This window comes from Glossina fuscipes, unplaced genomic scaffold (genome assembly GCF_014805625.2).
Source record: "Glossina fuscipes isolate IAEA_lab_2018 unplaced genomic scaffold, Yale_Gfus_2 28, whole genome shotgun sequence".
NCBI classification, from domain to species: domain Eukaryota; kingdom Metazoa; phylum Arthropoda; class Insecta; order Diptera; family Glossinidae; genus Glossina; species Glossina fuscipes.
Genome location: NW_023998423.1, coordinates 11,765,840 through 11,789,394, shown reverse-complemented (window position 1 = coordinate 11,789,394; position 23,555 = coordinate 11,765,840). Strand labels below are relative to the sequence as shown.

The 23,555-nt window shown below is 33.3% G+C and overlaps 1 protein-coding gene across 4 annotated transcripts in view; it reads left to right on the top strand.

Annotated features, from left to right (window-relative positions):
* The window catches only part of LOC119636775, a 130,008-nt gene that overhangs the window by 69,023 nt on the left and 37,430 nt on the right, over nucleotides 1–23,555 (top strand). For all 4 annotated transcript variants that reach the window (XM_038032376.1, XM_038032377.1, XM_038032378.1 and 1 more), the window contains 4 exons: nucleotides 9,113–9,245; nucleotides 10,240–10,445; nucleotides 16,254–16,367; nucleotides 23,210–23,413. In XM_038032376.1, coding sequence (XP_037888304.1) covers nucleotides 9,113–9,245; nucleotides 10,240–10,445; nucleotides 16,254–16,367; nucleotides 23,210–23,413 — 657 coding nt within the window. The remainder of the gene's footprint in view (nucleotides 1–9,112; nucleotides 9,246–10,239; nucleotides 10,446–16,253; nucleotides 16,368–23,209; nucleotides 23,414–23,555) is intronic.

The following is a 23,555-nucleotide window of genomic DNA, read 5'->3' as shown; positions in this document are numbered from 1 at the left end:
ATATTCGGTTGTGACCGAACCTTTTTTACCCGTCACTGTTATCCTAAAAAAGTAATCCCAAGAACAAAATCCTGATCCTAATGAGCAAAAGAACTAAATTTTCATGCCCTACAATATGCAGTGGGCGCGGCTGATTTTTTTCTATTTTCAAAATGAACGTTTTTGTCACGTGGACGTGTCAGCTTTACAGGCGTAAACTCTGAAAAATCTTTTGCTAACTTGTAGGCGATATCTTCATTTCTGTTAACGAGAGAATTTGTACCACAGATACCACACTGTTGGGTAGACGAACAGACAGTCATGTGTAGAGAAACCAAATATCGAGCTAGTTAAGAATGTATACAGCTTATGGATATTTTCTTTGTGTATGTTATAAAGGTATTACAACACAAATGTAATTTCGGTGCACTTTAATAGTGGGTGGCCGTGGGCTATTTTCTCGTTATACGGCGCGAATGCTACAGCATCGCCCATGGAATATGCGTTCAAATTTTTGTACATTCATTTCTTATAGTTTAGGAGCAGTAAGCAGAGCACCAACTTTTTATTCCTTTTAAAAAACAGAGGTGTTCTCATTGTATGCGACGCTGTGGGCGTGTCTTCCATTTTCAATACCAATCTGCAAGAACTTTTAATATTTACGCCGGAAGTTTATTTTTTCGCGGCCACGAGAATGTTTATAATAGACCTTACAAGGAGGGACAAGCGGACAGACAGACATCATGCTTCAATGATGAGTATAAAACATATCAATATGACTTTTTTTATTTTAAATATTGATTTATAACATTCTTGTGTTAAAATCTTCGTACCCGGCTCTGAATCTTTATAAGAATTCGATTCTGGAACACTAGTTTTTCCACAATATATCACCAATAAGATGGATAATCATGGCTTAAAGCCATTGAATATTTGTTACTTATTGAAATAAACCAATGACTGAAAATAACCGCAAGGAATGAAAACCGATTGAATTATATCGCATGATTTTTGTGCTAACCTCACATCGGCATTTTTGAAGATTACATTGTCACTGAATGCATGGCATGTTGAAATCACATATCGTCCAAAACGAAACCATCTAATTTATGCCAAAAAAAAAAAAAAATACTAATCATATTTCTGTAGCGTTCTGCAATGTAGCGTTCGGCAGCAGTTTAGGTTTCTGGATGGTTTGGATTCTTAACACCGCAAGCACCACCGTTTGACTCGAATTGTTCAAATACATTATATATAGTAAGCTAGGTAGATGGATAACACTAATCGTACATTGGCCCGCCTTTTTTTACACCAATCGATTCAGAATCACTTTCTGTGTGGGTCTAACTTTGCGTTTCCTCTTTTTTCTCGTGTTCAACCTACACGTCGCAATTTTTAAGATATTTTACTGTATAATGTTTAAAACAGTTAGGTTCGGATGATTTTCCTGATCATTCATCGTTGGATGAATAACTACAGGGTAGTGTAACGTGTGTAATGTGTAGTGAAGTGACCCAGTGTAGTGTGTTCCCTTATTATATTTCGAATCTATGGTTAAATGACTTTGCTTTCTTTTATGATCTCATCTCTATATATTTCAATTCCAATTAACGACCACTTAACAACTAATGTCGTTTAATGCCCTACTTTTTCATAAATTCCACTTATGTCTCTTGCTATTTTAGCTGACCTTGTTCGCAGCTTCTTTAAGGATTTTTTATAAATAGATAATAAATATAATCGTCTTTTAATTGAAAATATCTACAATAAGTTATACATTTTTATTAAATTGATAATATCATTAAATTCCTTAAATTGCTGGTCGTCAACGTGACTTTCTTTTCACCAAGTTTTATGTTATTTAATAAATTATTTTATTTACTAAATGCCGTACAACATCTTCGTAGAGCAACAATATTTAGAAAACTTTGTACAAGGCTTTTTATAAAGATCATAAAATTTATAAAGAAAAAAACTAAGCCGTCTAACAACAACAACCAATTACGTAGGAAAAGTAGCAAAGAGGAAATTTTAAGAGAACGATGCTCTGGTTAATCCCTGAATACACTTTTCACTGTGGAGTGATATAATAAACTAAAGCTGCCACTTGTTAATGCCCCTTGTGCATCTCCTTATGCTAATAGAAAGCAAGTTATATTGACTTACCTCATTCGTGGCGATATCAGGCTAACGAACATCGTAAAAAGTGAACGGGAAAGTGAAACAGTTATCCAGCTTATTAAGATTTTTAATGTCAATCAATGCAATGACAACAGATTGTACTCTTACTTTGAAAAACAAGAAAAATTGTTACATTAAAATCGTCTAAATTTTATACGAACAAGAAGAAGAAGAAGAAGAAATCCAATTACAAGAGACCACATTTATGTGTAAATAGAAAAGAGAACCTATTCAAGTATAAATGAAACGATTTTTATTATAATAAAATTAAAAGTGAATTGGTATTCTTATGGTAACAGTACATCTACATCGACAACACAATTATTCCGTATCTTTCATTGTTCGCTTAAAGAAGTGCGAATGAAGAAACATTTTTTATTATAGTTATTGCGGTGATGACAAAACAAATAAAATAACAATAATGTAACAAAGAAAAGCAAAATTATTATTACTATTGCCGTTGTTACCGCTTGACTGGGCATCATTCTCTTGTCCTTGAAACGTTACATATATATATATATATATATTAATAGCCCACACAGTTATACACAACTATTTTCATGAGCGTCATCGTTATCGTCATCTCAACGCCATAGTTAAAATTGTAACAATCAACTTAAGTGCAATTAGTGAAAGTGAGAAAAGAAATATAATCATTCTCATCATCATCATCATCATCATCATCATCATCATCATCATCAACATCATCATCATCATCATCAAGACTTTCACAACGAATTATCATTGTTACGCTAGGGGAGTCGAAATAAGCCACCAACCGATCACATATTGAAGCGGTTTAAATGGAGCAGTGTTTCTGTTTTTCCCTTTCCTTGCTCTTACTTTTCTTTCATTTTTTTTTTTTTTTTTTTTTTTCTTTGGATGCCACCAATTCGCAAATTAAAGGAAATTGCTTAATAATTATACTTTAGTGAAGTGCTTCGTCAAGCAGTAGACAGAGAGAAATAAACAAAATTGAAAAGATGACAGATGGATAATGAAGACAATTATTGTCAGCCTCATAGCAGATAGGAAGGATGATTTGACAGTCAGTAATTTACTTACTTAACCCATCATCTTAACAAGGACGTAAGCATTCAATCTTATTTCCACATTTGCATTCATTATCAGAAAAATCTAAGACATTGTAAGATACCAGTCGGGTAATTGATTTAATTTCTATTGTTTTTTTTTTTTTGTTTGGTTTTTTGATTAAGAAATGCTTACGCTGCCCAATAGGAATAATAGCAAAAAATAAAGTAGACTTGTCGTAAAGTATTCTTTCCCGTTAGTGCCATCTCTTAATAATTTTCCAGGCACGCGCGAAACAGTGTGCTTACGTCTTAAAGCCATTAAGAGCTCGGAATATTTTTTCACCATTTCGAAGAAATCCGAACTAAAGCGCTATTCAGTTACATTAATAGACCTTGGGCCGAATGCCATCCACTCGCTTCAATTGCTTCTTTAATAAATAGCTGAGTCCATGTTGAACGTTGAGAAATCCCGTAATCACATATTTCTTCGTTCCACATAAACTTCTTAGAATAAGATTGTGCGCAAAGAAGAAAAGAAGCAAGAAGAAAAGAAAAATAGGAAGCGATCACAGCTTACGGCGCAGGACGTATTCCATGTGTGCGCATATCGGTGAGGTTAATGTAAACTCATAAGTCTTTATAGCGATCGGTTCAGAACCATCATTCGACTCAATTTAGTCTTGCCTGCCTGTGTGTGTGCACGATGCAATTTACGATAGATTTTGACTACAATTGTCTTTGCTTTGATGCCAAAACCGATAGTATTGAACAATGATTCAATCTCACTTCATTTGAAAAAGAGTAATACAATATCGGCAAAGTTGTTTGTTGTGAACATAAGGAGAGGAATCGAACAGTTTTTTGAACCATCTACCATAGAAGCGCTTCTACGAAGAGTAGGACTTTCGATGGCGACAAATTAAATTTTTATCATTATTATATATATATATATATATATAATTTGAACCTGACGCCTTATAAGGATTCTTATGGAAAGTAAGCACACAAAATATAGCAACAAAGTTTAGTTTTTAGTAAGTTATGACGATGGCGGATAAAGATTAATGTTAGGAAGATATTTTACAAGAAAACTGAATCTGCCAAATTTGAATCATGCCTTGCTCTACCACCTATATATATAACATCTTCTGAGAATAGTCTGCTTTGAAGCAACAAAATGCAATTTTTGATATTCATTCTACCTAAAAATTAATGAAGAGTTGTATTAGGCGAACTTAACGCTTTGCTTCATCCCAACGTAATATCTTTCCTTGTTTTCCTAATGAAGATAACTTGAAGTAAAAGAATTTATGATGCGTGCGAGTAAGAAAAAACCCGCTAAAGATCATTTCAATTTACGTTATTACGTAAGGTTTTAAATCATTTTCTAATTGTTAAAGTTTAATTATTTGTTGCTTCTGTGAACAAAATCATCACTCACTTCATATTATTGCATATGTTGTTATCTGTAAAGATGTTCACATATGTTGCTGTTGTTCATTTTCTAAGCTTCCTTTAAATATCTTTTGAAAAACGCAATAAAAAGATTGAAACTCTTCGCTACATTTGAATATGAATAATATTTCTTATGACTTGCAAATTCGTTTTGTCACCCATTTCCATGCATTAGCATTCAAAATGAACTCATATGTTGTATGCATTTTTGAACATCAAATATTTCATCTTCATTTTTTTTTTTTTTTTTTTTTGATTCTTTACGTAGAAAATGCATGAACATCTATCTATCTGTATGTGTGAATACCAATGTCTGTGAGCAAATAGCGCCTTTCAATATCGTATTTGCATTCAATGCGCATATATGGAGGTAAAAATAAGGAGAAAAAACTGTGCATTCGCACGCCTAAAAGCGAAATTTTATTCGGTTCATTGTATCTCCTCGAGCAAGGAGGCATTGTGCAAATAAAATCGTTTATGAATCGCATATGATTTTTAAATATTTAAATTTTAATAACTACGATAATCAATTTGATTTATGTTATCCTCGCAGTAAAAAGTATATGTATATGAATTTTCTTACCTTTAAATGTATTCATTTAAAACAAAAATGACGTCATAATCTCTTAAAACTTTCACTTTATGTAATCGCTTATCGCTTACGTGCATCACCTAAGGATGAGGGGTATATTCATTTTGGCAAAACGTTTGCCAATAAAGTACACATACATATTCTTGGTGAGAATCGAATTCTAAATCGTTTTAAGCATGTCCGTCTGTTGGTCCGTATAATATAATGTCTACTCCATAAACATTTTTCTGCTTGCGAATATTAAGCTATCGATTTCAAATTTGGCGAAAATATTGAAAGTTCTTGCATGCCGGATGGCATTGCAAATGGGTTTAAGCACACGCCTACAGTACTACGTAAAATGAGAATACCTCCGTCTTATCGAAAGAAATAAAATATTTGTTATTTGCTTATTACTCATAAACTACAACAGATATATGTACAAACGTTTGAAAGTATATGCTATTGATAATGCTGTAGTATCTATGCAAAATTCGAAAAAATTTACCACGCCTACCATATATAATATATCGTGTATCAAAATTATTTTTTTTTTTTTTTCAATTTCTTTGAAACACATAGTAGCAAACTTCAAAAGGCTCCGCAGAATATACAAAATCTTGGCCAGTATCAAATTTGGAATGCATCTAAGGATGTCGGTCCTTCTCTCCGTCTGCCCAGTTGTGCTGCATATGGGCTTGCCATTCCTCCCGTTCGCAAAAATGAGGAGATCGGCTACAAACTTGCAAAAGAATTTGAAAATGATCCGAACCGATCTCTAATGCAACAAAAAACTTTCCTTTTCGTAATTTTTTGCTTGTTACTCATAAGGTACAACACATACACCATATAAATTTTCATTATTATTCTGAAAGTAGAGAAAATCAGCCGCACTCATCGAACATTATGGAGTAAGAAAATGTCTTTTTTTTAGTCTGTTTTCGGATAACAGTGATAGGTATAAAAGAATCGGGCAAGAGCGAATCTGATTTTCTTCCTTGGCTTAGTTTATTGACTTACGTTATTTCATGTTATGTAAGTTTACATATGACGAAGACGTAAATTTTACATGACTGTTAAAGTCTTAGTTTCATGATTTCTCTTTGCCTTTCCATTCGGCGAAGTTGGTTGCGTTGCAAACAAACGCTAGGCTTTTAACTACGTACGTCATAAACTGTAAATTCTCTTATATTCATTTTTGAAATAATCCGCACTAACACTAACATGTTCTACATAGTTTTTTTTAAGTCATATTAGTCATTTGCTGTATTCGATGCGAGTGCTCTTTTATGTTTTGAAATTCAATATAAAACTTAACCGTTCTTCCTACCACTTCGGTAATCATTTATATTCAACGAAATCCTAATCTATACTGTTTTCTTATCATCCACTACAGCTGGTACCGGTTAATATTGCAATCTGTAGGGTATTAACTTTACCATGCGATGTAATCTTACAGTACTTAGTACTTTCCCTAGTTTTTCTAAGAAGAGGTGATCTGAAAATTAACCGTTAAGTTGAAATTGTATAATTAAAATCCACGCCTTTGTCCGTTTATGCCTTTAGTATTTATCTTAAGGCTGGTGAGCTAGTAGGGCTCCTTCATACTTACACAGGTACGATCGAAAAGAGGGGTAATCGTGATCGTTACTTTCAGTGAACTCCGCTTCTCGAAAGGGTTGCCGTTGTCACATACCAAAATAATCATAATCGAAGTTCGAGCTGAGGCGCTACCCTATCGATTCCACAATATTGCCTGCTTGCTAAGCTTACCTTAATCTATGCTAAATACGTAGACATACAGCTAAGAAAAAATGTGTGGCAAATTTATAGCCTCGCTTTAGTCCTCATAATATTTTCAGAAATTATTTGATTATTGTTGTATGGACAATTTGCTTTTATTACTTCTGTGCCACATGTTGCTTATATCTATGCATATATAATAGGTTATGTTAAAAATTCTCAGCCTTTATATCGGTCAACATTCACCTGACTATCTAAAACGAACATGTGTTTTAAAGGTGACGTTTCAGCTTACATTTCTTGTGCGGATAGTTTTCTAATTCTTTGCTGGTGTAAAAAGTGACATTGATTTGAAAATGAGTGAAATATCTGAAGATATTTAATAAAAAGTATAATATGTATAATAATATGTATATGTGTAGATTAGATTGCAAGTACGTGTTTTATTTTCTCGAATTTTTATTGATAAAAAAATTAATAATGGATTCCCTTGATCACAGTTCTAGAAACTAAACATGTCTGCTGCATATCGATATGCAGGATTCCTTTCTCTTGAAGTACAGTAAGGAAAACTTAAACTTCCAGCCTGATCCAAATGTCGCCATTCGGAACGTGGCATCGAAAGTTAGAAGACTGCCCAACAAATCATGGCATTAGGTTTAGTACTCTTCCAAAGTCTACTGAGTTGCAGTGATCATCCACATTTCTCTTCCTTTACTCCCCATACAGATAAACATACTTGTGTATGAAAATCGTTTTTAATTCAAATAGTTTTTCTAAAGTAAAAGCAACCTCTACTCTACTCTATTACAAATGGCTGGATATATTTTTGAATCTTTACTTGTTCGATCTCTCACTGAGTTCCATTAAGGCTGCTAATGGTGGGATTCCACAGATATGCTGCTAGCATCCTGCCTGTTCCTTTAAAATATGTGCAAACAGTGGCTTCATTCACTCTTACAATTTAATGAATCCATTTACTTTTTATTGCGTTTTTCACTTCCTTTGCTAATAGTACTTTGTTGTACTATGTAAATGCATTATGCCGGTCAGTGCTTGTTCGCACAATATTTACAATGGTCATTAAAGTACTTAACTCGTAAGCGTATTATTCGCGACATGTGGTGATGTCTATTACTTAGCTACTGATATCTTCTTCTTACTTATAGTTTCATTCACGGAGATTGTGTATTGATTGATACTTTCTATATGTAGCTGAAAAGACTAAAACAAATCTTTCGCGCAGAGGATCTTTTCGAAGCACTTATCCAGGCAGGCTAGAAATTCATGGGTATATACCGTTGATAGCATCGATCATTTGGTCCAACATGGACGATGTATTGAATTACATCTTAAAATATAAATACTTCTTGTATGTAGCTGAAAAGAATAAATAAATCTTTCCCGAAGAGGATCTTGGTGGTTACAGTACCCTTAATAGAATCGGTCAGTTCAACATTGACGATGTATTTAATTACATTTTAAAATATAGAAAAGCGGATATATAGTGCATTTTGATCACCTGAATTCACCTTAATATTTCTTATATTAACTATGCTATGACAATTCGCTTTGACCTTTTGCAGCACCGTTTGAAGACAATGCTCTTTTGCGTGCATACAAAATTAATTCTTTTTTCTCTTATGGTTCATTTATACAATCTACGACTCTTTTAACGAAGCACTGAATAAAACTTTTCAACATATTTTCTTCTTCATCTTCATCTTCTTTTTATTCTTTTTCTTCTTCTTCTTATTGTCGTAATGTTTACTTATATTTATTTAAGTTTCATTTGTTTTACTTTCTCACTTAAATTAACTCCTTAGGGGTGCAAAATAATTTCATTTGCAAGTTTCGTCATTAGTTCGGTATATGAAAAAGAGAGCAACATTGCAATGAAGATAGTGTAGAGTGAAGAGGATGTTGTGTGTGTGTGTGTGTGTGCGCAATGAGTTGACATTTAAAACTTTATTCAAGATGAAGTGAAAGAAAATAATTTTTTTTTTTTTGTTCTTTCTTTTTCTACCAAAGGCTAAGTTGTTGTTGGGCTAATTATAAATAAATTACTTGATGTGTTCATATTCCTTTTCTTTTCCTTAAATTGTAAATGAAATAAAAAATGCTTTTCTTTTTTGGTTTGTCATTGCAGGACCACCGGTTATGGCCGAGTCTATACAGGGCACTATAGCCCGACTGCCTTGTAATGTGACCCCACCGCTTTTGGATGATCGCGTGGCCTTAGTTATTTGGTATAAAGTAGGCTCAAAGACACCCATCTACAGGTAAGTTTGTTTTCTTATTCATACGATGACCATTTTATATATATATATATATATATATATATATGTGTGTAATCGTTGAAAGCTTATAACAAAGTCCTTTGTGGAGCTTATTCCATTTTTCTTTTCACTTCCGGCTTTTCTATTCATTTCTCTTTTATTGTGACCGTTTTATTGTTTTTGTTGGCTTTTCATTAATTTGTCAATGGCAAAGCACTGCACTTACCAGTAAATAATGACAAAGTCTAGAAACTTCAAAGCATTACTTCATCTTCTCTTTCTCTCTCTCTCTCTCTCTCTCTCTCTCTCTGTGTTTATGTGTTTTTTAGTATCTTGCTAATGAGCTGCAAAACTATTTTCAAGTTGTTTATTTAGCTGACTGGTTGACTGGTTTACTGGTCAACAAACTCCTCTTTATCTCCTTTACTCGCAGCTCTTTCGTGAAATCTTTCATTATTACATATATTTGTCAAGAGCCTTTACTTACTTTGATAAGGTTGATAATGATAATAACAAGAGCAACAGCAACAAGAAGAAAATAACGACAACAACGACAACAACGACAACAACGATAATGTCCGACACTTCATTGCAGTTTTATAGTAAATGAAAAACTGTCTTTTAACAACCACTAGCATAGCACCAACAATGACTTAAACAACCCCTCGCCGATGAAATGACAATAAATTACAATTAAATCAGTAACGCTCGTCTACGCTATAATGAGACGATACAGCTGTACGAGTACACTGTATACTGGAGTTTTCATCTAAAAAACAAAAAAATAAATAAATAAAATAAAACTCTTTTTACTTTGAACTTTTCTCCCTTTCCTTCTTTCCTCTTGATTTACGCTTTTGCGTTAACTACATTCATACTTTGCTATAAACTTTTTTTTTTTTTTTTTTTGGTTTGGTTCAGTTTGCCTTTAGTTATAAAAAAATTTTTTCTCATTAAATTTTCTTTTACTATTTTTCTTTTGTTTTTTTTTTTGTAGTGTCGATACACGCGAGTCCAATTTTTCCCATGGTACTCATTGGTCAGACGAAGCATATCGTGAACGTTTGTCATTTACTTTGGAAGGTCGCACGGGGACATTGGCAATTAAAACGACACATCAAGAGGATACCGGCGAATATAGATGTCGCGTAGATTTCCAGAAGAGTCCGACACGTAATTCAAAAGTCAATTTAACGGTTATCAGTAAGTATCAATAACAGAGAACGAAAATAAAACAAAACAGAAAAAATCAAAAACTTTAAAGAGCACTCTAGTTTTATTAAATGGAAATTTAATAGAAACAAAGGTAAAATGAAAATTGGTAGAAAAGCGCGTAAGAGAGCGCCTTACCCATCGTGCTGTGAACACTGGATATTTACTACCATTTTTTTTTTTTTGTTTGTTTTGTTTGTTATTGGATTCTTAAGAGCGGACGAACTAAGCGGTGGCTTATGTGATCAACTTATCAATTGCTCTTGTAACTTCCAAAGTTGAATATGAGCGAAATCTCTGCTCTATAAAGTGCCTTGTACTATCCCAGGAATAGCGTTTAGGTACTATGTTGTTTATTGGCTTTGTCCAAACCGTTATAACTTTACACATTTCGATGATCATGCGAAGAATATTTGAAAGCGAGCTTTCTTTTTAAATTACTGAAGAACATATCAATAGTGGAACTTTAATTTTCTTCTTATTCGTATGTTGAATATTTATTTAGAAGCTTTTAAAATCTGTGCACTTATATGTATTGTGGGCTGGCCGCTCATATGCACATTCAAATTTGCTTTGCTACCGTTGAAGAAAAACGTACGAGCACAGGTTTAGCTCTTTATTTAATTTTATACGGCCTTCAATGTCACGCAATGACTGACTCGCAATAATCAGCTGAAACGGAATCTAACACTGATCCAAAAGTAATATGTGTCTTATCACCTATTGCTTTTTCTTGTTCCTCACATATTCCATCTTCTTCTAAAGAAATTTAACAAATTTTTTAAATTTAAATCTAATCGAGAAACTATCATAAATAACTTATTTCAATAACAATATAAAGAATGTTCAGCTTTTCGATTAAGAGTTAATGTCAAAATATAAAAAAAGGTAAGTGAAAGTAGATCAAGCGGAAAGCCGCATACAAATTGATGCTCGGACGCACAATCGGATTTGAGTTCTTGCACTCAGACCCCTTCTGCAGGCATGAATTTTTCTAAAGTGTTCGCTAAGCTTCGAAAGTTTATTTTTCAAACAGAATAATTTAATTAGTTCTAAGAATCTATCAAAACAAGTTATTTATAAACACGAAATATTATACTCAGGCTATATATTTTTTAAGTTCGTATTGTATAGAAATAAGAGAAAGTTGAGAGATAAAAAAAAAAAATGTATTCTTCACTGGTGCCAGTTCTGCATAAACTTTGGATCGGTTCGAAAAGTTATCAAGCATATAATGCGGCTACTGTTCTGAAAGGCTATCCAGAGTTCCCGATTATGTCCTTCCGGTCCATAGCACGGGATATCTTTCTGAACGTGCAACTATGAGTTCCACCGTCGTATAATAATAATATTAGGTCGTTTAAAAAGTTTTTGCATTTTTTTCGCGGGATATTGTTAATGCCTTTATATCCGGCACCACTCACCTGATTATCTTATACGAATATATGCTTAAAAGGTGACATTTCAGTTTACATTTCTTATACAGATAGTCTTCTAGATAGTCTTGGCTCATGTAAAAAGTTACATTGACTTGGCAATGGATGAAATAAATGAGGAAACACATTTTTTAATATAAAAAAGGTAAAACATGCAAGAACATGGCGACAAACTTGCGAAGTGTAAGGTGAGAATGCTGTGAGTGGACGAAGGAGGAGTTGGCTCAATTCCATTTCGCAAATTTCGATGCACATCTTACTCTGGTCGAAAAAGTCGATGATAATTGGCAACTGGTGAAGCAAGATCGTCATATAAGCTGTCAGAATTAGGGGAGGCCGCATGGCATTTGGGAAACATTTGAAAAGTGTAGGCTACAAAAAGGAGGTCGAAACTTTATTGTTATTTTATTTTTATGACTAATTTTAATATTATGACTAACAACATCCCCCTGAGTAACCGAAGGCGAGGAATATCGAATTTATTTCTCTGGCGAAGAAAATAATAATAATAATAATATGACTAACAACAAATTTATAAACATTTATTTGCTTTCCTTTATTATTATTACTATTACTTTGATTACAAAAATAAATTTTAAGCCTAAAGTCTTGAAACACTAAGCGTCTTTTTTGAAAACTGTACCGCACTTGGGATATGAACCCACGATCATTCCGCTGTTAACCAGATCCTTTGCCTTCATGGCCTTTCATTAGGGTTACTTGGTAATTTTTTGCAATTGAAGCGTGAAATAATCAAAAAATTTTAATTCAAAGTTGAAATGAGATCTAAAGAGTGACTTTGACAGGATTGAGGTTAATTTTTGTTCTTGAAATTTTTATATTCTTCTCGGAAACATTATGGCCACAGGAAAGTAAATAATATTTGAACTAATGTTAGATAAAATTTTCAGGTTAGCGGACTTTCCCATATATTCCCTAAATAACATTAAACATAAAGCAGGACTTGTAAGCATTGCCACCTATTATTAACTTTGCTACAACTCAACGGAAAGAATTCATGATTGAAGTGTATGACGATGACAGAGAGTTTTCCGTCTATGTTAATGCATGCTTAGCTGAAACCATGTATTGCAATTTTGGAATTTTATCGAGTTATCCCAAGGCCATGAATTCAACAGTTAAGAGCCTTTCCGAGAAAAACATAATCGATTTGCTTTACATTTTCTACTTCTTCTCCTTGTCAATGCTACGAAAAGATTTATAATTTTTTGTAAGACTTCACATTACTTCCTTATTGCAATAAGTGCAGGAAGACTAAATCAGATACATTGCTCTGATCTAGGAAGGATTATAAAAAAAAAAAAGACAAAGAATTGTTGAATCTGAAATTCCTTCATTAAGAGATTCCTTACACATAAAAAAAATTTCATTTTTCTTTCTTTCTTTTTTTTTTTTTTTGCATTCCTTTTGGGGGCAAGCCAACCTGACAGCTTGAAAAAAAAAAATCGTTTTTCTTTGACAATCGTTTTTAGATGGAATGTGTGTTACAGCATACATTAAATCAGTCACAAAAAAATTATTGTTAAAGAAATGTAATATCCTTACTATACTATCCTCACGTGAGGCATCTCGAAGTGAAGGAGCTCTACGAGCCAAAAAAATCACTAAAGTAAAATATCTATAGCTAGCTGGGCAAGTATCTTCACTGCTCTTTGTAGAAATTTTACTTTTCTTGTGATCGGCAAGTATTTGAGTGAAAAGGTTCCATTTTTTGACCTAAAAGAGACAATCTCTTATTAGTACACTTACTAACTTTACGGGGAAAGCTCGTCTAAAAATTTTATGTGTTATAAGTAAATAATAATTGTGAGAATTGAAGAACGCATCTAATGTCTCGAAATGTGCTACAGACACGTTTCTTCACTGCAATAAATTTGTTATTATTTTTCTCCATTAGTAGGTCATGTCCTTTCCTAAAAGATTTTTGCCTAAAATTGCGCTTATTGTTGTCTCTGACAAAGTGAGAAAAGCATTTTTTATGACGGAAAAAATTGAAACAACGACGAGATAAACAATTCGAAAAGCTCTAGCTTGTTCTTAGAGGCCTCGAGAGCTTTTGTATCGCTCTCAACCTTGTGTCTCCTCGACAGACTCCCCAATGAACCTAAGCTAGCATAGAAATAGAACTTTTCAAGGACATCCTTTAGATGTGACAACACGTTCGCACTTCGTAGGGTAGCCTTTCCGAAACATTCGAAGAATTGTTCGATATATCAAGCAAGGGATGTCTTCAAAGTAATGAACTCTTTTTTTCACATATTTTAAACATTTATAAGAAGAAGAATTTTTGAAAAACTTGCATTGGCTTGCCCCCTTAAGGAGCACTATCTATTTAATATCAAGTAAGCTTTAGAAACTTTTGAATAACATATTTTCTAATTTATTATAGTGAAAGTTTGTTTAACAAAAATTTCTATACTAAATAAAATATTTTTTCTTTTTTTTTTCCAAATTTTTTCTTAACATTTTACACCCATCCAAACGATGGAAGTATACTAGATTTGTCACTTGGTATGTAAACGAAAGGAGCAACCGAAACAGTATCGCATAGAATGAATACATTTTTGCTAATTACGAGATATTTAACCTTTTTTGATCGTCCATCTGTCTGTCCGTCTCCCTGTAACAGTTTACTTAAACTCACAAAGGCTGACTTGGAAAACCTTTATTATGTCTTCTGTTGAAAGGCAAATGTTTGCATTTCATTTAAGAAGCTTGGGCCTACAACAACTATTTGGTGAAAATATTTGAAAGCTTTTCCGTAAGTTAGGTAGAAAAATGTCCCCGATTTGCGATTGGCGCGCTTCCAATTGTCAAATCACGTTATGCTTATCCCTGTCCTTACTTAGTGTAAGATTTCTCTTTTTTTTTATATACTTTTTTTTTTTTTTTTTTTTAGAACTTTATTCTCTGTTGCATTACTTATGTCGTCGTTTGTCAAATAATATCAACAGAAATAACAACAACCGTTACAGCAACAACAAAAGTAATACCATTCTGTTGTCTTACTTATCAAGATGCTTAAAAAAATGCAACCGCACCTACATATGCACACACCCACACACACACACACACACACATACACACACACAGACATTTACCGATAAGTTTAACATTAGATGAAACTCCTTAATAGCAGAAAATCTTTATTTAAAGCTTCAATTTATTTTCTGCACAAAAACACACACACGCACACCCACTTGAGCACACTTGAAAACTCAGACTAATGTGTCTCTAAGCCGGAAGTGAAGAGAAACGAATGAGAAAGATTTTCTTACACTTTTTTTGTTGTTTTATTTTCTCTGCTGCTGTTTTCTTTCGTGTTAAGAAACTAATGGAAAACATAACAAAACGAGCAAATATGGTAAACATAACAAGAGAAACTATATAATAAATTTTTAAGTTTTAAACACATCGACCCCAAGCACATACGCACACTTGCATAGTCATATGTAAAAAGTAATGTATGCAGAATGTTTTTAAAAACAACAACAACAACAACAACAACAACCATAACAACAAAAAATGTTTTATTTTTTAAGATTTACTTTGTACTATATTTTTCTCTATTGTGTTTTCCTTAAAGTTCCTACTACGTACACAGTAACATACATCGAAAGATGTAAAAATGGAAGGCTAAGCATAAAATATATTAACGGATTTTCTCTTTAGTTGTTCAGTTCTTCTAACTTTCTTTCACTTTCTCTTTATCTTCTTCACTCTCTCTCTCTCTCTCTCTCTCTCCCCCTCTTAAACGGTCCTTACTAAACCTCTTTTAATAGGGGGTTGGAGAAGCTTTTCTTTCTCGGTCATCCTGTATGGGTATTATTGGACTGCATACTATTACTGTACGTGTAATAAAAGACTTTATTATATTTTTAAGAAAATATTGAGCCTTTAAGAACTTACTTAATTTCAATGATTGCATTCACTTGGCACTAAAAACAAATTAGTGCTACAAGGGTTTATTAAAAGGCTTCATATTTTTTAGACAATATTACCTATCGTCCTTGGATTATAGGATGAAAAATGAAAAATACAAAATGCATATACAAGTTGGCATGTGTATGTGTGTATGTTTATAACGAGTTATTGTCCCTTTGCGTTTGATAATATTTTCCTATTGTTTTTGTTTTAATTCCGAAATGCTTTACAACTTATCTGCAACTATTAGGGTTTAAAGAAAAACAACAATTACAACAACAAAAGGATGATATCGTCTGCCTTACGGCTAATGTTCTTGTGCAAACTGCTATGAGGAAAACTCTGCAAACATATTTAGCAAAAAAAAAAAGTTGAACTTTTTCCAAATTTGTTTTAATATTTTTCCTCTCCTTTTCAGTACCACCCGAATCAATTATAATATTGGATAGCAAAGGAGCTACGATAAAGGATCATACGTTGGGTCCTTACAACGAAGGTGCCATGATTAATATCACATGTGTTGCCATAGGTGGTAAGTTTCCAACATCAACTTGATTTTTTCACAATTGTCCTAAATTTTATTGACACATTTCCCGCATTTAAATGCTAAGAGCAATAAAGTACACTTGACACATTATAAACGCTATCACAAAAAAATTGACATTTGTACTTGAGCAATAAACAACATTTCGACGACGAATGTATTTCAAAGCATTTGTTTAACTATAAAATATTTCGCATGTTTATGTACGCAAGGCAAAGAAACGGAAACTAACTATAAGAGCAAAACACATGTTGTGCAAAATTATTTTGTTCTTTACTTGACTCCTTCAAAATAACTTTATATGGGGTGCGTAGTAGCAATGTTCTCGGTAGGGTTTCTAACTACTAAAGCTTTTGGTGCAATAAACTTTTTTGCGAATCTCTTCGTAAAATTATTTTTAATGAACTTTGATAAAATTTAATTTTCAATTAAATGTTTTGCATTCATATCTGATTCATTCTAGTAAATAGTTTTGAGCCTTTAATTTTAATTCCAAACGTTTTAAAGAGAGCTAAAGGATTCATAGGCAAATACAAAGCCACAAAATTGTTTATTGCGGGAAGTCCGTAACTCATACAATTGTTTTCTATTTTTTTCGGCGACAAAGACTTGGAGCTGTGGAAATATTATATAAAACCGGTTTCTGCTCTCTTTTGTAGGAATGTTCGACAAAAGAGGTTTTTGGTTAGTAGCTAACTGCTTTACTTTCATTAGATCTACAATCTTGTTATATTTCCAAAAGATTCTCCAAAGGTAAGGAAACTGACGTTAGCTGTACCGACTTCAGGAATCCGTTTGGTAGGTTAAATCTCACGGCTTGCCTATCCTTAAATTTGCTTAATATAACTTTGCGTTTAATGGTTTTTGTTTTTTTCATCTGAAAGGCTGCATGCAATGGGTTGTGTGAAATGTAACTTTATCTAAAGAAAGAATAGTTTCATCTCGAGACCGACAGTCATTTGGTTCACCCATTCATCACTCTCATCTTAAACGATTTACTGGCTCAGTGCTCTTGTACTTAAACGCTCAGTGTTCTTGTATTTAAATGTAGGTTGATGATGCGAAACTTCTATGTCTTTCGTTTAATACCAGAACAGCAAGATTTAGAAACTTTAATAGTTCGGAGTAGACTCTAATCTAATATAAGAAATTGTCATTTTGCAGATGCTCAAGAAACCATACGGACTACATATAACTTGTCCGGTCGAATCTTACCATTTATGTCTCTTAATTTTACTCTCAAAACTCACTTTTCGACTCCCTTTGCAGGTACTTTTCTTATATACGCTGACCTAAATTCATCGCGATATTTTTAATCGATTAGTCCCTTTTTTCGCTAAATTACTGCACAATTTTTGTTAATCTTTTCGTCAGTCGCCAGCTGCATGAGGCAGCTAATGTGCCATAAATGTGTGCTTTGTTTTCCCCTGTTTTAGATAATATTTTTGTCATTTTGTCGAGTTATTTCATTACAACCTAATTTCATATTACACATACACTGTGTTTGACAAGTATACGAATAAGTCGCTCGCTAAAGAGATCGACACAGTTAACTGGTTAACCCGTAACTGTAGATGTACTAGTAAACCGATTACGACCATTTTTGCGCTGAGCATGCATGCAGTTCTATAAACGTTTGGCTAAATATTTAGATATATTCCTATGGGGTTCGAAAGTTATGAACGACAATTTGAAAAATTAAAGAAAAAATTCGAGCTTGTCTCTGTTTCTTAAACAATGTGGGCGTGCATGTGAATACATCACGCCCATTGTTTAACCTCAGTTTCTCAATAGACGAAGGAACGTTTCTGTCCAATTTCAGATTCTTACCTTTATTTCGTCAAATGTTCGTAAAGGTGTTATGCGTCATTTGAAAATAATTAAATGGGCGTGTTCCAAAACAGCTACTAGTCATATCTACACTTGTCATTTAAAGCCAAAGTGCAATCCTGAAGGAATATAACTTGCATGCATTCAATTTTCAGGCGTAAAACTCAAAGCCGTCGAATTGACGTATACCGTCAATCTAGTGTTAAATTGTTGACTTTGGCTATATTTACCAATTCCATTTTTATATAGGTAGTTAAAAATACAACAAATATTTGTAAGAATATGCAAATACGTAAAATTTACTTGTAATGCTCTCAAAAAAGATAATGTATATTATTTGAATTTGTGTGCTTGTGTGTATGTGTGTTTGTATGCTTATATGCAGTATTTGAGTTTTTTATACTTTATCAGGTAACTTTTGTTAACCACACTTTCATTTTATTACGTCCGAATGGTAAAACATTGAAAATTATTATTATTTGTTTTTATTAACAAACACGGAACGTTACTTGCTTTTACTATATTAATACTAAAACATTGAAATCCATCATCCTTCCTTGTTTTTATTATTTCATACAAATTATGTGCAATTTTTTTTTTTTTTTTTTTTTTTTTTTTTTTAACTCAATCAAAGGGAAGTTTACTTGCTACATAGAGTGAACGATAGCCGTGACAATGCGATGATAGTATATGCGTGTTTTACAAAGCATATGAGAACGGTTTTCAATTTTCACTTTCGCCAAAGATGAAAATCTTTTCAAGGATAATAATCATCGTTCAACCGCTTTGATAGCCTTCAACATTCCTTAACCAGTTAGCTGCGAAATATGTTTTTAAAAATCCCTCATACAAGTTGCGTAATCAAAGTCAAGCGATGGCGTGTATACACTTCGAACTCAATACAAGCGATCATATAATAAATTTTTTCCCAAACGGTAAAGTAAACTGAATAACACTTCACTTTTATTGGAAAATAGAAAAGTGCTCCACTGTTGAACAACTTATTGCCTTTGAAATTTTAACAATTGCTACAAATGTATAAGAAAAAAAAAAACCCGAACAAATTAAATTCCGTGTGATTGGCGTTTAACAAAACCAGGCACCACACAACTTCACAGATTGAGTCCCTTTTACGGGATACCTTACGTCATTTCATTTATCAAACAGACGGAATATTTTCTAAATGAATTTACTTTTGATGGTGTTGTTAGTACAAACTGGTGGCCTCACGCAAAGGACTGCAAATTTTGCAGCTGCGGTTGGTTACATTTAACCGGATTTTTTTTTTTTAATTTATAGCAGGCTGGCTGGTGTTAAAAGAAAATAAGAAACGTGCTAGTAAATGACATTGTGTTACGTCCCACTAAAATTTCTAGTTTGTATATCGAGTGGTTACTTTCCCATGTTCCATGCAACGTATATGCAACGTTCCATCCGAATCAAAGTAAATAGATAGACCGACAAGTCGAATACACTTAATTGATTGTGAGATATCAAAATTTTCTCGCGTGATTTCTAAGATTTTTGGCAACATATTTTTTATATCCTTGACATAATTGAAGATGTTTCACATTTTACAGATAAGGATCTTGCTTTCATCCGAAACTATGCTTCCACCCTCGATGGATGCTAAAACTAGAGATACTCTGGTATTTATCAAGAGGTTGTATTGTGGTTTGAAGACCTGCACATAACTAAGAGTTTCATCATAGCGTCGATTAAGCTTATTGTACAGTACGCGTCAATGGTGTAGATCGTGATATTGATTTAATTGTGTCTATCCAGAAACAGTTTGTTATATCTACTTTACCTGAGCTAAGATAGAGCTGCAATTGGATTCTTCCTCCCCATGGTAAACGTTAAGCGTTTGAAATTGATTAATTTTCCAACCCTTTATAAGGGAAGACTTGCACTGGGTGTCACCTTTGTGGTTAAATTGACCAATTGGTTAATGATGTAATCTCGCCACGAGGTATACCTAACGAAATATTAAACAGAAAGCAGTGAGTGTCCTAATTAATGTTCTACCGCTCGAACTGCGAACAATTGGACCTCTTTTACAGCCCACTTTCTATTAGGGCAATCACTTGAGACGCTGCTTTCGGCGTGATGTCTATTTTCCTGTTCACAATGGTCTCGTATTTGTTCAAGAACCTTTCGGACTGTGAATTGGTATACAAGTGATATCATTTCTTTTACATCTACTCAAAGTCGTGAAAATAACGCCACCTGAAACGAGCAATTTTAAGTATTTCTATTGTTTTATCGGTTTTTAGTGTCGAGAGTAAGCTTTTTGTGTTTTTCAAAAGCTAACAGTGTGCATTTTAGTATAATTTAGGCTATGCTTTAATTTAATATATATTTAAGCTCGAAGTGAAAATGTAAAGGGTTTACGATCTTTTGCCCTCTAGTGCACTGTTCAGATGGTATGCGTATAAATTGTATTGATTGCACGAAATAATTAACTTTAAGTTTATTACTTTTTATCATTTTTAATGAGATAGGTATGTATTAATTTAATTGAATAGTTGTCTTGTGTTAGCCAAATAAATAAATAAATGAGCAAATTTATTATTATTCGGTTTTCCTGCATATACCCATATGCACATACCACGATACGATAGTAACAAGAGGTTTTTTTTTTAATAGCAATAATAGCACGTTGGTCGGACCCTATTAATTACGATAACGCCCGAGTAGAAATTTTTTCTTTTTTTTTAATTAACTAGAGTTTTGCCGATTTACTTTTTCAATAAAATATTGTACAGATGTCTATAAAATTTATTAAATAAAAATACATTATTAAGCTGAAAAATAAATCTTGATCTCTTAAATACGTCATTACCAACAAAAAGGAAATTGCAATGCAAATAAGGAAGTAAATAAGTAGATAAAAGCAAATTTATTATAGTGGACTACGGTTCATCGTTAAATAACCGGCACTACCCCGCAGCTAAGCATACGACGTCTATTCAAAATATGGGTTTATATGAGATGTAGGGGAGGAAGTGCTCCCAACCGAACTATTTTATACTATCTTTTCATTAATTGCGACCTGTTGGTTAAACACAAAAATACAATGGCGAGAAGCAGCTCGACAGACAGACTTTGAAAAGGTAATTTTGGATCGGTCAGTGCAGTAAAAGACTCAGTCCGCCTCAAGTCCTTCTGGATGTTGTATTCAACCGCACAAACTTAATATATCTTCCTACCAAAATTGGTGTAGGGTATAATATAGATATAGATTTTTTTTGTGGTTTTGGGACTATAGCATGTGACTTGTATTTATGCCTTTTAAGGTTTTGTTTAGTTTTCTTAATCAGACTGTGTATATTTTGCTCTTTAGCAAGGGCCGAAAAGGTAAAATAGCTTCGTGCCATTAATTTTCTTATACTGGCGTTGTTCTAATAATAGAAACAAATCAAGAAAACGAAACACGATGCAATGCAAAGTTAGTTACTTACCTAATAACGATCTGTAAAGTTGTGTGTAAGAAGCTCAGATTTCGATATAAAAATTCACATATCCGTGAACTTCTTGTTTCTTTAGGGAAGCTCATTTGCCAAAATACTGACATCGGCGCTTTTGCTTCTTTTCTTCGCATAGCTATATATCCAGACACCTATTGCTTAAGCGCTCTTCTTCTAGATTTGCTCACTGTTCGCACTTTCTCCTTCTTCTCGGCTGCTTTACCTGGCCAAGTACTGCATAAACTTTATTTCTCTTCCGGCCAATACTCTTATGATTTATTGAACAGAAATTTAATAGGGTACGCCCCTACTTCCGCTTCTAACAACCACTTTCCTTTTCACATCTGTCTATCTTGCTCCGCTTTTGTTACTCTCCCTTTCCTCCTGTCTTTCACCCCTCCTCGATCACTCTTTCTTCCTCTTTTTTCTCTTTTTAATCTTTCTGTTGTGTATAATCAAGCGATGATTGCCTAAAATATCCAAGCGATCTATCTCTAGTTAATGCTCTAAGATGGATACCGAAATTCTCGAAATACGGTAGCCGTGCCTGCCGCAAGGCTGCTATTTCAAACTATCCTGTTCTGTAACGCTAAAGAAAAGTGTAAGGGCGATGGAATAATTTATTAAAACTTATTGCCTTTCAATTTTGTCGAACTACGGATCTCTTCATCATAAGCGATATCCTTGCTTATGTCCATTTTATCATTATATTTCAAGTACTTTAATCATTTTTAGAACAAGAAGAAGATCTATAAGAAAGGAAGACAGAGAACCGCAAAAACTGTTTGCAAATAAATTTTACTTTAAATGTTTTACTTAAGTTTTTCTCTCGTAGACAAAAAGTTTTTTGAAAATCGAAAAAATTTTGTTTTCTTCTTAATTCTAATTGTCATATATACTCTACACGTCGTCTTTACACTTTTCTATTGAGTGCGTTTAAATGTTTTCATAAAATTTACTTTACTTATGTGTATTTAATTTTGCTATAAATTGTCAGTAAACTCTCTTAACGTCATTTACACAATTGCCGTTGAAGGCAAAATGCTTGAGAATGTTAGAAAATCTATACAAAACACTGAAAACATCGACCGTAATAAAAAAAGGCAGGAATCCGAAAATACACACATATGCACACACACACACACACACATCTACACATCCACTAAAGGAATGAAGAAGAAGATTAGATTTCTATATTTACTTGGCAGACTATTTGTGTTTAAATAAACGAAAGAATAAAGCAATAAAAAAAAAGAAGAAAAAAAAAAAAAGAGAAGAAAATCACAATAAAACGACAGTAAAGTCTATAGTTTCAAGCACACCTGACAAAAACACTTGACTCTTGCAAAGAAGCAAAAAAAAAAAAGAAAAAACAAAAAATGCACGAAACACAAGATAAGATATTCCCGCTGCTAACTCTCATCCTCTCCCATCAAAATGTTTTCCATCCAATTTTCCACTAATCATCATTATCTAGTTTCGAACATAATTCCGGATTTTTTGCTTAACTTTTTTCTCCTCTGTTGGCAGGTCAACCGCAACCGCGCGTTACCTGGTGGCATGAAACAACATTGCTCGATAGCTCATCACATGCTTTATCAGATCGTCGTGTGGGTAATGTGCTGTCATTGGGTAAATTGAAACGAAAAAATCTCCATATGCAACTAACCTGCCAAGCAGCCAATAATAATCTAACGGTACCAATTACGAATACCGTCACACTGGATATGAACCGTAAGTGGCAATGATGTTAGCAATAGCACTACAAAATGATGTATGGCCACGAGCACCTATAGAGTAATTGAACTATTGCATATGCTGTTATTAATGCGAACGAAAATGAGTAGCAGAAGACATTCTAATGCTAATTGGACTT